Genomic DNA, 15306 nt, shown 5'->3' with positions numbered 1-15306 from the left:
AAATTGATTTTATATATATATATATATATATATATATATATATATATATATATGTATAATTTCAGATATTTCTTTATTATGGAGGCCAGGCTGTAACCAGCCCTGGTTGTGGCAAGTAAACTTAAAGAAATTAATTTTTGTGGATTATGATTTAATAAGGGTTTGGATAACTACTGTTTAAATGTAATCACAATTTAAAAAAAAAAGCTACATTTTGTATTTGCTGTGGTCTAATGCTATAATTGGTTTCACAATCTGACACATTTACTGTAAGCGTGACAAAGAAGACGTGTGAGGAGTTCAAATATTAACTATAAACAAACATTTTCCAATATTTTGGAAAATGTTTGCTATAGAACAGGTTTGATGTTTCATCATCAAAACATAAGAACTGGGTTGAGGTGGGAATTAAATATTCCTATTACTGTGATTATTACTTTATCTGGTTTATTATCCACACAACTTATTAACTGTTTTTCTCTTTCTTTGTTTCCTATTTTACCTTTTATCCACCCACCCTTCTCTATTCCCTTCTTCCTTTAATTCTGCCTTCCCTTTGTCCACCGTTTTGTTTGTCCTCGGTGTGTTTGTCCATGCAGCCCTGGCCTGTCCCCCTAACAGCTCGTACTCCCTGTGTGTGAGCTCCTGTCCTGAAACGTGCCTGGGTGTGGCCGGCCCGCCTGGCTGTCAGGACGTGTGTGTGGAGGGCTGTGAGTGTAACCCAGGCTTCATCCTCAGTGATGACAGATGTGTTGCATTGAAAGACTGTGGCTGTGTGGACGCCAGTGGGACGTACTATCCTGTAAGTGGAACCGGTTTTTAACAGATTCACTATGACTTGTTCCTGCTATGGAATCTTTGTAAAAAAAAAATAAAACAAGAAGGAAAAGCTAGAAGCTCAAAGCCTCTTTGTGAGAATTGCCGAGAAAGATCCATGTTGGTGCACACGACACACATTTTAAGGAGCGTTCTCTCCACGTGTCTAAAAATATCAAGATAAAAATCATTTAAGGAAGCTGTTTTTCACATTGAAGCCGGAGTGAATCAGTATTTATTTGTTCGTATGGGTTTCAGGTTGGAGAGGACTGGTACTTGGAGGGTTGTGAGCAGAAGTGTGAGTGTCAGAAAGGAGGTTTGCTCCAATGTTATAACACCAGCTGTAGAACCGGCACTGAGAGCTGCCAGCTGCACGACGGACAGTATGAATGCCGACCTCTGGGTGAGTAAAGAACAGTCAAACTGACACACACTTCAACACGCTATTAAATATGAATGTCGTCTGTGGACATGCACACGCGGTGAAATTGATCTGCAGTGTCCAACGTTTTTCTGCAATCTTTTTTCATGGATGTTATCCTTTGTCAGTCTGGTTGGCTGCACAAGTCTAGATCAAAGCTGAAAATATCTTTGTACAATTTACACCTTCATTTAAAACAGAGGGAATTTTTTCTCTATGGCAGGTAAATCTGACTGAGGATGATGCATTTTTGCTGAACTCTACTTTTAAAATATAGTTAAAGTTGATATCATTAAATACGGCTGTATGCTAAGATGTTAGCACCACACCACCATCATAACGGGTCACTGGGGAATCAACCACTGCACACAATTACTGACGTAACCTTGCATGGACAGAATGAAGCTTAAGCATGTCCATAACTTGAATGTAGTTGGAAGGTGTTTCCCTCATTTGCAGTGTTCACAACACGTAAACAAATAACTTGGTAAATAATTTAAAAACATAAAGTGGATATAGACGTTGTAGAGATTAAAAGTTGTGAGACCTGGAGAACACAGCCAGGATGGAAACATTGACTGGATTAAAACACACGATGGACCTGGAGCACAGAGTCAGCAGAACGCTGGGGAGGCAGAATCATGTGACCTGTACAGACAGCACAACACATGGAGTTCCTTAGATCACACTGCCTGTTGGGTCACATGGTAGCTAACATGTTGCTTTGTGTTGGTGATGAAAGAAAAAGAATTAATGTTTGGGGAAATATGGAGTACGCAAAACCACCAGGGATCCAACATGCTGGTACCTGTTAGCTGTTTTCTGCTTGTTGGTACTACTGGGTCTATAATTTATATATTCCAATAAGTCTGTTTCTGCTCTGCCAAGCTACAGTAACATAGAAAAGCATGGTTTTCAAGGCTGAGTGTCTGAACACAGCTTGGTTCAAATCCAACCTCTCTTTCTTAGGTAATGGTATCTGTTCAGTCTCTGGAGATCCTCACTACACCACCTTTGATAAGAAAACCCACAATTACATGGGTGCTTGCTCCTACACACTAACCAAGCCCTGCAACGAGTCCTCCGGGTTGCCGTACTTCACAGTGGACACCATGAATGAGCACAGAGGGAGTAACAAGAAGGTCTCCTACGTCCGAGCTGTGGTCGTCATCGTGAACGACGTGACTTTCATCCTTGGCAAAGGTCGCAAAGTCCAGGTCTGAACCGCAAGTACAACCACTGGCAGGATTCACTTTCCTTAACAGTGAATTTCTGTCATGTGTGAGTAAAAAGCACTGCATTCTGTGCTGCTTCATAAATGTGACTTTTCTCTTCAGGTCAACGGGACTTTAGTTGTTCCACCTGTAACCTCCATCAGTGGGGTTCAGATCTACCTGAGTGGAAAGTTTGTCGTTCTGGAAACATCGTTTGGGCTGAGGGTTCGGTTTGACGGGAATCACCACGCAGACGTCTCCGTTCCAACTTCATACAACGGCCTTCTTTGTGGCATGTGTGGTAAGAAACACATTAGCGAATTATTTTAGCTTCTTCTCAGATGGCAGATGAAGAAAATCTCAAAGTGTATCATTTTGTAAGTAACAAAAATGTTTCTGCTCCTGACAGGAAATTTTAACGGCGAGCCCAACGACGACAACTTGAAACCAGACAATACAGCAGCTTCTAACACCAACGACCTGGGAGACAGCTGGCAGGTGCCTGACCCACGGCCAGAGTGAGTGATGAGTATTTGACTTTCTGCTCCAGATTTCATTAAACATTAACAAAATACTTCCCTCATATCATCTGTCTTTGAAGAAGCTGAAATGTCTGCAGCCTGCAGAGAATCTGGTCGTGTCTCCAGAAACATGGAGACCGATCTTCTTTTCTGATGGACGTTTTTGGTTTTTTTGCAGCTGCACTAACGGTGGAGGAGAGGAAGACTGTGATGAAGATGTGGAGGAAGAGGCACAGAAGCCCACCAGCTGTGGAATGATCACTGATCCCACTGGTTGGTTCACACACACTAATGCTCACACACCTAAACACACACACACACATGTCAGGAGTGGTCAGGTGACAAAACAAAAGTCCAAAATATGCAATATATTGGACTTCATAGGGTTTTACATAATGTGACTTTAGTACAGTTTAATATTTCAGTCTCTTGAATCAGAAAGGTCTTGGAGATGAAAAACATTCAGAATAATAAAACAATAGCGATCTGTTCTGGTTGGTCTGAGAGTCTAACAGGATGATGAACGTGATGCTCACCAGTCCTCTGCTTCTCATCTCCTCCTCAGGAATCTTTAAGCCATGCCACTCTGTCGTTCCTCCTGAGTCCTTCTTTGAGAACTGTGTGTATGACCTGTGTGCCACCGGCGGCCAGACCGTGGCCCTGTGCCAGGCCATAGAGAGCTACGCTGACATGTGTGCTGCTGCAGGAGTCCCCATCCACTGGAGAGACAACACCTTCTGTCGTAAGTCTGCCTCAGCCTGATAGTCCTCACCACCAGGTCATCTCTTTAGACTTATTACTGGTGATTACTGGGACATGATGGGAATAGATGCCACCACATGCTGATGCTTCTACAGGCTATCTCTGGAGTTTCCCTTTGAATATTGAGTGAAGTTATTTGTATGATTGTTCCTATGACTCCTTGTGTCTTGACCAAATTGTTTTTTCAGTGTAAGGGTGGGGCCATGAAGAGGAGAACTATTTCTTATTAAACAAACCTCTCATATAATCTTCACCAACCAGTACTCTGCTGGTTTTACCATTATGTCTGCCATATAATTAGATTGCTATAAACCTCGTTCTTTCCACCAGTTTATTGGGCGTTGACCACACATTGTATTTTGCTGTCAGACGTCTGAAGTACTCTGGAACAAGTCTGGCAGTAAAACTTTAAAGGGGACGTATTATGAAAAAAAAAAGCCTAACCCTTTTTGAGATTTGCATCATGTTATAATATTATCTTCATCTAAAACATACCGGGAGTGTTTTTGCCTTGATTCTTTCATGCATGTTTGCGAAATCCTTTAATCTCCCGTGGCAACCACTAATCGCTTGGTCTCACCTATTCCCACAACTCTCCTCCTTGAAGCCGTAGTCCCCAGTCGAGCTTCCGCCTCACAGAGCTCCCCTTCCCCTCTCAGCTCCTCCAGACTAGTGGCAGCAGCAATTAGCAAACACCTGATGAACTGTACATCTGCTGAGCTCATCATAGGAACTATTTCTCAGTCTAATGTTCCTAATAATGATTGTAAATGGCATACTGGAGAAGCACTGTTGTGATGACGTGCTGAAACAGGAGTGTCTGAAAGAGTGGGAGCTTCTTAAAGAGACAGAGGACAATTTTAAGGCAAAGTCGAGTTTGTTTGAGTAATTTTTATATGCAGCATTTTGACAACACCTGAAGATAACGTTACATGATTGTTCTATAAAATGGAATATGTGCCTGAAAAATACATAATGCCACCTTTACATATGCGATAAGTGATGTTGAAGTAGAAATCCTGACAGCTGAGGACATCAAGAGGACATAAGAGTTGTATGAACAGGAAGACAACCATGCTGAACAACACAAGCAGCAAAACCAAAGGAAAAATGTCAGACTGTGTGGAAACTGTCATATTTACACGTGAATATGAAAAGAGATTTTACATCTTAACGATTTCCTTCAGTTATTTTTTTCAGTCTGTTTGGTGTAGTAGGCAGACTGTAGCAGAAATGAAGTTATAAAGCCTGAACCTATCCTGGCAGCTGTTCAGTTTGTGCAGTTTTTATTCGTTCCCTCTTGACTTGTGCCACTTTAATGCCGCAGTGTAGCCAAATGAAAGACAACACCTGTGAGAGGTTCGAATGAGGGCAAGTCACTTTAGTGGTGACCGAATTTATAACGCAGTCTCTGATATTGCAATTTAGATGTGTGTGTGTGTTTTTGAGCTGAGTTGATGGAACTCCTGATTAAAAAGATTGTCCTTGTTTTTAAGAGTTGCCTTCTCCGCCTTCCCTCCCCCTGCAGCTCTGAAGTGCCTGGCCGGCAGTTATTATGACCCGTGTGCCTCTGCCTGCCCTCAGCCCAGCTGCCAGGACCCTGCAGGTCCCGGGGGCTCCTGCAAGCACCCTTGTGTGGAGGGTTGTGTGTGTAATGAGGGCCTGGTCCTCAGTGGAGACAAGTGTGTCCCACTCAGTGAGTGTGGATGTACAGATGAAGAAGGGGCATACAGACCGGTGGGTATTCATTGCAAGAATAGAAAGCATGTGTGACTCATGGCAGGAGTTGAACGTGTGTGTGGGTGTGTGTGTTCAGGTTGGAGACACCTGGTTCACTGAGTCTGACTGTTCGGAGCGCTGTAAGTGTAACGGGAATCTCAACGTCACCTGTGAGCCGTGGCGGTGCAGCCCGGCGCAGGAGTGCAAGGTGGTGGAGGGAGTTCTGGGCTGTCACTCTACAGGTAACCTGGAAACACACACACATCCCAGGCATGTGTTCCTGCATCCCTCTGCCACGGTTACATCACTTCCTCTTCCTTCCCCAGGTAAAGGAGTGTGTCATGTCGCTGGAGATCCACACTACTACACTTTTGACGGTGTGATGCACACGTTCATGGGTACCTGCACATACACACTGGTGGAGGTGAGGAATAATCACCTTCCTGATTCAACCCAGCAGTAGAAGACAGCCTGTTCTAGTCTAGACTGACATTAATATTATCAAACTGATTCAGTTCCAAGAATGACAGTCATACAGTCTAAAGTAAATTGCTTGGAAGAAAGGCTTTACATACACTGGGTTACAAATAAATATTTTTTTGGAAGTTGTCTGTTTTAATGGAATTATGACTATTTTGCTGAATCCAAAAATGACATCCATTTTTCTCAATCAGGTTTTTATTCTAATTTGACTCAGAGAAATTCGATCTTCTGACTAAATTCATGACATTTTTGTGACATCATCAGTTTATTTCCATTAAAAAAGGCTTTAGGAGAAAAAAAGAATTGTTTTCTAACAGAGTGTGTTAATTAAATGTTACAAACCTGGATTTCTGTAGATTGAATAATAAACACTGATAATGTTAATTACATGTGAACTGAACATTACGTCTTCATTGTGTAAAATTCTCCGTCTCTGTCCTGTCCTGATGGAATCTCTCCTCCTGCTCATCACTCATTGATCAGATTCTCCAGATGTGAGAACAAGTCCTGCATTTTGATGCTCATGTTGCTCCAAAGTTCAGAAAGTTGACCTGATTGAGTAAAACCAATGTGATTTTAGGATTTAGTTCATCAACATGACCCTAAAACAGTTATTATTATATATTATCTGTAGTCTGGTTGAGCAGAGCACCACAGAAGCCATAATGCTTATTAAACTGAGCTATACAGTTGTAACTTTTTGTGATTTTTAAAAAAATATATTTTAAATAATATTGGTTGGGATGCAGCAGAGTGAACGGCATTTCAGCAGGAAGTGAAAGAGTGACATGTACAGAGCCACTATCAGATAAATCTCCCTGATATTGACTCAGGAGTTACTATAGAATTTGAAATGTGTCTATTTGTTGCTTCAGTTGAAAAATACTTTATTAATCCCAATGCTTTTGTGACTCACATGATTTATCATGTGAGTCATGAAGTATGTGAGTCATGAAGTATGACTCACATACTGACCTCAGACAATAATGCTTTAGCATTATTGTCTGAGGTCATACTTCATTTGGAGACAATCAGACATGTTCATTGTATGCATTTTGTCTACACCCTACAGGTGTGCAACAGCAGCATGGTAACTCCCTTCAAAGTGGTGGCTAAAAACGAGGAGCGTGGTCAGCCAGAGGCCTCCTACGTCCGCTACGTCAAAGTCTACCTGCCTCACGACACCGAGGTTGAGCTCCAGAAAGGCCGCAGAGTTCTGGTAATGTCTCAAACTCACTGACATGAGCATGGATGATTTAAAGCCAGCAAAAAAACGAAAACCATATCCAACGTCTCATTTCATGACGTCTTGTTTCAGCTGAATGGGCGGCGTGTGCGAACCCCGCTCACCATAGATGAAGCTGGAGCCAAGGTGATAACCAGCGGATCCTACAGCCTTCTGGACACAAACTTTGGCCTCCAGGTGAAGTTTGATGGAGTCCATCACCTGGAAGTCACCATACCTGGAGAATACTTCAACAAGGTAGAGAGAGCATTTTACATGTTTTACTCTGTCATTTGTGAGTGTAGGACAGTCTCTGAAGCTTGGTTTCTGATTTGACCAGGTGTGTGGCATGTGTGGGAACTACAACCATGATAACTCTGATGATAACCTGATGCCTGATAAAAGACCAGCCAAGGACGTGATTGAACTGGGCAACAGCTGGAAATCGGATGGAGACAGTGATCCTGGGTAAGTGTCGACAAAATCCGATTAACTGTAACTATCTGAATGGTGCGTAGCTTTGTTTCAGCAAATATAAAAATGCATAACTGCACTCTAGGATGTTTCTGTGTTTGCATTGCAAAAGGGACATTTAGTAAAGTTGAACGGATTTTTTTTTGTCTGTAGCTGTCAGCCGGACACACGCCCCGACATCCACCCCAACTGCACCACAGAAGAAGAGAATCTGTTTACGGCTCAGTGTGCTGAGGTCATCATGTCTGACCGCTTCAAGCCCTGCCACTCTCTAGTGCCTCCCGAGGCCTTCCTTGGTAACTGCATCTACGACATGTGCGAGTACGACGGCATGCAGGCGACGCTGTGTGACAACGTGGAGGCGTACGCCCAGGCCTGCCACAGCGCCGGCGTCACCATCAGCTGGAGGAACAACACTTTCTGCCGTAAGTTTCATTCATGCTGATGAGTCACGGTCCAGCTCAGAGGTCACTGCTTTACCCCGTATGGTCCTTTCTCTTCACAGCGCTGCCCTGTCCCACAAACAGCCACTACTCAGACTGCACTCCGCCCTGCCCCCCCACCTGCTCTGACCTCTTCCCAATATCCTGCCACCTTCCACCAACCACCTGCGTGGAAGGCTGTCAGTGCAACGCCGGATACGTCCTCAGTGATGACAAGTGTGTTCCTCTGGATAAATGTGGCTGTGTGGGCTCGGACGGAGAGTACCATGATGTGAGTTTGACAGCAAACATCAGCCTGGATGTTCAGTAATACAACAGCAAAGTATTTTAGACAGAAAACTATTTTTCCATGGAATATATTTTGTAGTTCACAGAAACAACGAGGGATTTGAGCACAGAGTTTACTCTCTAAATTCTTACGTCAGTTTGCCTCAAAACTGTCTCATGACAATTATCATGCTGACAAATTCAATCCAGTCTATAATGCACTGCAGTGAGATTCAAAGAATCACATAAAAATAAGAAAACATTCCTGGAGCCATGTTTATGTGATATACTGATCAGGAAATGACATTCTGTATGTAGGAGTCGGTACGTGGATAAATATGACTGAGCATCGGTTTTCTTGTGTGCAGGTGGGAGACTCATGGCTGACAGATAAATGTTCTGAGTTGTGTACTTGTAACCTTGGTGGTGGAATCACATGTAAGAGCCACAGCTGTAACTCGAACTCAGTGTGTGCCCTGGACAAAAACGGAGACATCTACTGCCAGCCCAGCAGTGAGTTCAACACTTAACCATCACACATCCTAGAAATATCAGACATGTGCAGATCAGAGACTCGTTGATTCCTGGCAGTTTAGTTTCTGTTTTTAACCGACTCTTTGCCATCGTCATCCTCTGTAGAGTTTGACCGGTGCAGCATCACTGGAGACCCTCACTACAGGACTTTCGACGGCTTCAAACATCACTTCCAAGGAGCTAACACCTACATCCTGACTCAGGGCCACAATCTCCTGGACTCCCAGGTTCCCCTGCTTGTGAGAGGGAAGAACATCAGGCGAGGTATGAGCAAGAGAGTGTCCATCCTCGATCAGATGTATGTTGACGTCTACGGCGTCAGCGTTCGTTTCCTGGAGAAGAACGTTGTGCTGGTGAGTTCTGGAGGAAAGCGTGCATCGGTGCAACCTTTTTTTGTAAAGAAAACTAAAAGTCATTGACTCTTATTTCCTTCAGGTGAACGGAGAGCGTGTCACACCTCCTTTCACTCCGGTCAGGGGCTTGACAATCACAATGAACTCCAAGGAAGTCCAGCTTTCCACAGACTTTGGACTCACAGTGCGCTTTGATGGCAAAATCCGTGGAGGTAAAGTATCTACGTCACCATACTGAGACCTTCCTTCAACCTACGTATCGATGCCTTCATCCCCATCACTTCCATTTTCCCTCTTGGTTCTTTTAGAAATTGAGCTCCCCAGCACATACAGGGACTCTGTCAGAGGACTGTGTGGAAACTATGATGGCATCACAAGAAACGAGTACATGAAACCTGATGGGACAGTGGTCAGGAGTTTGAATGAGTTTGGAGAAAGCTGGAGAACCAACGACCGAGAAGCTGGTGGGCTGAAGATCTCTGACGTTCAGACGGCCGTTCATGTCCACAGGTAGGAGAACTGCTTGTGTTCAAGTTGGTTGATGAGGATTTTACTCCTATGTGAACATTCCTCATCGTAAATCCCAGTGGTGCACCGATGTCCCCTTTTGCTCTGCCATGAGAGAGGCTGAGTGACAGACACACCCACCAGGTCACGACTGCATGTGTGTAGTCAGTAGTTGAAACAACACTAGTCGATCCATTGATATCTGCCACAACGGGGATCGGCAGGTAAGGCGTTTTAAGGAAGGAAATCGTCCTGAAAACTACAATCGGTGCATTCCTAGTAAATACAAGAAGTCTGTTAACACAGAAACTTGTGAACAATCTCATTTTAAATGACAAGTTGATATGAGAACAGGGTTCTGTAGATATGATGGCTATCAGAAAGTTTTGGCTTCATCATTCTGTTGGTTGTTTTAACAGATCCTGATGTTGGTTCAACATGTTTTATTAATGTCAGTCTGGAAGGGAAACCTGATGAAGAGAAACTGAGCCAGCATTGTAACTGCTTCACTAAGACTCCATGTACTCTTTATTTAATCAGAGATTTTCCACTGAGATACAAAATCCCCTCTTTCAGGGGGTTCTGATCAAGATGCTGACACCAGAACAGCTGCATTTCATGGCATAATGATGCACAATAAACCTTTTGCAGTAGTAGTGGGACGCAATGAAAAGTTTTAATTGACTAACAATGCTAGGCAACATTTTCAATTCAAAATCCTTTTTGCTACTAAATTATTGAATAAATAGACATATGAGCTCAACAACAAATAAATTTATAGTGTTAATCTGTTCTTCAACCATCAGATTGGAACAATGTCCTATTCTGTCTGTTCATCTTTCCAGAGTTTCAGGAACTCCTGATCATTCATGGAACTTCTTTAGAAATCTGAACGTAGAAACGCTGACATCAGCATCGGAGAAGTCTGTGCTGCTGCTACATGTTTAGCATTGAGATGCTATTTTAGGATTGAATAGTTTCACTCATAGAGTAGCTCAATTTGTGTTCAATGACTTGAACACAACAATAATCTTTTCCAGAATCCAGTCAGATTGAACCCCAGTAGGTCTGCACAAGCAGCTTTGTGGTTTGTGTTTGCGGATCTCACCTGTCCGTCAGATTTATGGGCGTACCGGAAACATATCAATACAAAGGTTCCAACTTAAAACTCAAAATCTATGTGATTAATTAATCAAAATTAACATGTTGAAGTCCAGTCCCCACTACGCATATATCACTTCATGTTTCATAGACGGCAGATTTTAAAACCTGAAAAAACAAAAATGTTTCTTTAGTTGTTGTCTGTAAAGCAGCTGGACAGTTTCTTCGACTATCACATCACTCCTAGAAAAATCCAGAATAAAACTGTGCAGTTTACATACATGGGTCAATGCAGGCCTACAGCAAACACTCTGAAATGATTCAAGATTTGCCTTAGTCAGTTTCTACCCAGATGAGTGTGCCTGAGCAGTCAGTCATATTTAACTCAAACCTCTGTCCTTCTCCAGGCGAGAGGTGGAGACAGATCCAGAGTCAGGATTTGAGACGTCTGACTGCTCCGCGTCTCAACTCAGCGACTACAACAGCGTGAAAAAGTGCGGAGCCCTATCAGACCCTCAGGGGCCGTTTGTGGCCTGCCATGACACTGTGGACCCCCAACCCTACCAGGAGTGAGTAATCCTGTGGGCACCATGTGGAACCATGTATGAGGAGTTGCTCATGCTCAATGTGTCTGTTTGTCCTTCTAGTGACTGTTTGTTTGACCTGTGTGCTGAGGAGGGCAGCGAGGAGCTGCGCTGTGGCGGCTACGAGGCGTACGCCACCGCCTGTCAGGAGGCCGGAGTTAAACTGGGAGCCTGGAGGCAGAATCTGAACTGCGGTAAGATTAATAATCCACAGACACGGGGAAGAGGAGCCTGGCCCCGCCGCCACAAACTCCCTCACAAACCTGACTGTCTGTGTTTGGGTTGCAGCCCTGACTTGTGGTGCCAACAGCTCCTACTCCCAGTGCATGACGGCTTGTCCATCATCCTGCGCCGACCTGGCAGCACCCTCTGAATGTGACATCACTTCCTGTATGGAAGGGTGCCAGTGTGCCTCTGGTTTCGTCATGAGCGAGGGGATCTGTGTGCCGTACCCAGAGTGTGGCTGCACCTTCCTCAACAGATACTACCCTGTGAGCCGCACCCCCTTATCACACCCAGGGTATCCATGTTTTTGTGCGTCTCTATGGATATTTGCTTCATCTTTTCTCTCTCCATCCTGCAGCTGAATGAGAAGTTTGTCACTGAAGACTGCTCCCAGTCGTGCGAGTGTACCAGCAGGGGAGCCGTGTGCCAACCCAAGAGCTGCCAGGAGGATTATGTCTGCACCATCTTCGACTTAAAGCGAGACTGTTTCAAAGGTTTGTTTTCCTTTTGGAGAAACAATTAAAAAAAACTGACCATAGGTTTTTAACTGATCTCAAAAAGCTGGTGTCTTATTTGAGAATGTTTGTTAGCTTACTCAAACTTGCACACATGGATTGCGATGTGTGCCTAGTTCTGTAGCGGGTTCCGATATGGGCAACCACCCAGGGCGGCATCTTCTCGGCGGGAGGCATGAACTTTAACTCAAGATGTCACTGTAAAAATCACATGTTTTGCTTTAGTTTATCCACTACATGCTTTTCTGGAGCTGGTTTAGCTTGTAGTTTTAATATAAGGTGTTAAACAGTAAAGATGAGTAAAATGTCTGCTTCCGTGCGCTGATAACTTAGCTGATAATATCACTGCTACTCTTGTATTAGAAGCTCATCTGTGTTCTTCCCTCATGCAGCAAGTCCCTGCCTCAGTTCTCCCTGTGAGAACGGAGGAACATGTGTGGCAGACAACAACGCATACACATGTGCATGTCCAGAAGGGTTCTACGGCTCAGTCTGTGAGATGGAGGTTACTGATGTTCCTGGAGGACTGGGTAAGAGCTGCTCAATTTTATCCTCATGAACCGAGTTAACACTCCAGCTCTGAAGCTAATGACAGGATTCCATTTTGTTTTGAACATGCAGATCAACCAGTGGTTAGCTGTTTATGTTGCTGCTGTTTTTATTCGGTGCGAGCAGCAGAATGTAATAGTAGGGCGGTTTCTCATTGAAATGTCTTTGTTGTTTCTTACAGAAACCAAGTGGATAATCCTAATTGCAGTCTTGGTCTCGGTTGCCGTCGTTGCCATTGTGATTACCGTTGTGTGTGTGTGCACACGGAAAAACAAGTGAGTCCCAACAGAGTTCCAGTCCAGATACAACAGACTTGGAGATCACTTGCGTTTTCATAGATTCCCATAAAAACTCCCAGATCTTCTAGAATTACTGTCAGTATAGTAACATGTCCATGCATGTTCATTTAAAGGCTCTGATGTGCTGTTTAAAGGGGCAATATTATGTAAAGTCCAGTTTTTTGAGCTTCACATCACATTATGTTATTCCTTATCAGAATCATGCCTGGGGTGTGACCCTGATTTGTTTATACATGTTTGAGAAATCCTTTCATGGCAACCATTCAGCTGTGCAAAACGCCTGGGTGGACGTCACTCCACCTCCTCAGAGCTGCCTCACAGAGCAGCTCTTCCCTGCAACTCCCCCGCTCAGCTCCTTCAGACTAGCTAGTGGCAATTAGCAAACACCTGGTGGAACTGCACATCTGCAGAGCTTTATTACAGTCTAAGGCAGGTAAAAACATTGTTAGTTATTAGAGGAGCTGTGTTGTGATGACTTCCTGAAGGCGGAGTTTCAGAAAGAGCAGGAGGTTTTAAAGAGACAGGCTCAGCTTCAAGCTGTTTAAATTATGAAGTCAAATTTCTTTTAAGTGATGTTTGATATACACAGCATTTTAATAACAAATGGAATTAAAATAGCTATGGCAATATGTGCCTGAAGAACACATAACATTGCCCCTTTGAGTCTTGCCTTTAAGTTAATTCAGTCAGTTATTTCAAACTAACAGAGAACATTTTAAATGAATCACAATTCTATCATTTCTCATGGGGGAAAAAGTCTCATTTCTGCCCTTTCTGTTCACAGGAAAAGCATTTCTGATGACGGAAGCGTCAGCTTGAAATCAACAAGTAAGAATTGTTAATCTGATCAACAGTTAGACTTAGACTGAGCTTTTAAATTCTGAAAAGCTGAAATAAAAATTAAAACCATTTTAAAATCATAAGGGAGAAATTAAAAATTAGAAAATTCAAATGGTCTTTTTTTGAGAAGGTCATTCATTTTGTGGAAAATCTTGGGGTTAATTACAGATAAGCTTCATGCAACTGCTGATGATTGTTGACTCAAATAGAATAGAATAGAATACTTGCGGTTGTGTGAAATGCTTTAAAACAATTAAATTTTTTTTAATTAAGTAACTGAAAAACTTTCAGAATCTTTAAACAAGATCTAAATGTGTTAAATCATTTTAGAAACTTTTCTGGAAGACGTGTTCCTGAAGTAGCTCATGCAGCTTCAGCTTTGAATGACTCGTGGTTGTTAATGCTTTCCTTCCTGTAACTCTGCCCTGCGCTTTGTCTTCCAGGTTATCCATACGAACAGATAGATGATGACCGGAAAGAAAAACTGACCAACATGTGATGTTGGTTCACTTGTCAACTTCTGCTCTGCTCTTCTTCGTCATGTGAAAAACTGACACTTTTTAACTTATATTTTTGAACTAACCATTTTTTGTGTGAAATGTTAATGTTTCGTTAATGAACTTGTTCTTTTTAAAATGTCTGTGATTTGTGAATAAATATGCCTTTGTTGAAGCACATCCTGAATGCCTTCTGGTTACTAAGCGCCACGGCTCTTTCTTTGATATTTTCTCTTGTTTTCAGAAATGCCTGAATACGACATACAACACAAGTAGCAAAACATTTTTTAAAACAGTCTGGACTCTGGAGTCTACAGTCTGTCTTAGTAAAGCACTTCTCTGTCTCCGAATAGTCTGCTGTGGTTATTCCATGTTTCACCATTGAAGCTGAAGTGAAACCAGTGTCATAAGTCTCTGCCCACAAACTACAGAGTCTAGAGGTTTCATGTGTGTTCTGCTCATTCTCTTCCTTGGCTTCCTCAGAGGCAGAACCTGAAGCATGGAGGGAGAGAACAGAACCAGTCTGCTTGTTGAGACACTACTGAGGCTGAGAGGGAATCCTCACAATTCACTTTTTCCTTTTGAAGTATTATATCCCCTGTTCTTTCCACTACTAGCAAGTTGAGGCACAGAACTGCTTGTCCTGAAGCTGCTTCTGCTTAATGGTTTTTACCTCAGAATGGTCTCTACCTGCTCAGGCTGGGATTGCATCTGCTGACATATTTTCACTAATTATTGTCATTTGAAAGCTCTGAACTGGCTGGATATATAAATCCATCTCAACACATTTTGTGATTTATGTATATATAATTTATTTTTATATTCAGTAGAACTGTAAGCCAAATGCAAATCAGCTGATTTGCATTTGGCAAATCAGCTGGCAAATCAGCTGAGGCAAATGCAAATCAGCTGATTTGCATTTGCCTCCTGTTGTCCTAATAATCAAATAAGACAAAC

The 15306-nt window shown here is 42.9% G+C and overlaps 1 protein-coding gene across 1 annotated transcript in view; it reads left to right on the top strand.

Annotated features, from left to right (window-relative positions):
* Nucleotides 1-14529, top strand: part of zanl (zonadhesin, like) — a 44190-nt gene extending 29661 nt beyond the window's left edge. The window contains exons 65-91 of the mRNA XM_088015974.1: nt 600-802; nt 1075-1219; nt 2207-2454; nt 2575-2752; nt 2861-2969; nt 3151-3245; nt 3538-3714; nt 5263-5471; nt 5551-5695; nt 5780-5877; nt 7009-7155; nt 7255-7419; nt 7502-7629; nt 7789-8060; nt 8141-8349; nt 8714-8858; nt 8985-9232; nt 9315-9444; nt 9541-9742; nt 11248-11409; nt 11488-11618; nt 11713-11915; nt 12008-12143; nt 12557-12694; nt 12895-12988; nt 13797-13840; nt 14296-14529. Coding sequence (XP_087872100.1) covers nt 600-802; nt 1075-1219; nt 2207-2454; nt 2575-2752; nt 2861-2969; nt 3151-3245; nt 3538-3714; nt 5263-5471; nt 5551-5695; nt 5780-5877; nt 7009-7155; nt 7255-7419; nt 7502-7629; nt 7789-8060; nt 8141-8349; nt 8714-8858; nt 8985-9232; nt 9315-9444; nt 9541-9742; nt 11248-11409; nt 11488-11618; nt 11713-11915; nt 12008-12143; nt 12557-12694; nt 12895-12988; nt 13797-13840; nt 14296-14351 — 4217 coding nt within the window. The 3' untranslated portion in view covers nt 14352-14529. The remainder of the gene's footprint in view (nt 1-599; nt 803-1074; nt 1220-2206; nt 2455-2574; nt 2753-2860; nt 2970-3150; nt 3246-3537; nt 3715-5262; nt 5472-5550; nt 5696-5779; nt 5878-7008; nt 7156-7254; nt 7420-7501; nt 7630-7788; nt 8061-8140; nt 8350-8713; nt 8859-8984; nt 9233-9314; nt 9445-9540; nt 9743-11247; nt 11410-11487; nt 11619-11712; nt 11916-12007; nt 12144-12556; nt 12695-12894; nt 12989-13796; nt 13841-14295) is intronic.
* The last annotated feature ends 777 nt before the right edge of the window (nt 14530-15306 follow it).

The sequence above is a fragment of the Poecilia mexicana genome, unplaced genomic scaffold, assembly GCF_051168715.1.
Source record: "Poecilia mexicana isolate PSO_F unplaced genomic scaffold, ASM5116871v1 scaffold_18, whole genome shotgun sequence".
NCBI classification, from domain to species: domain Eukaryota; kingdom Metazoa; phylum Chordata; class Actinopteri; order Cyprinodontiformes; family Poeciliidae; genus Poecilia; species Poecilia mexicana.
The sequence above is the reverse complement of the archived record's forward strand: the minus strand, read 5'-3'. Positions and strand labels throughout refer to the sequence as shown.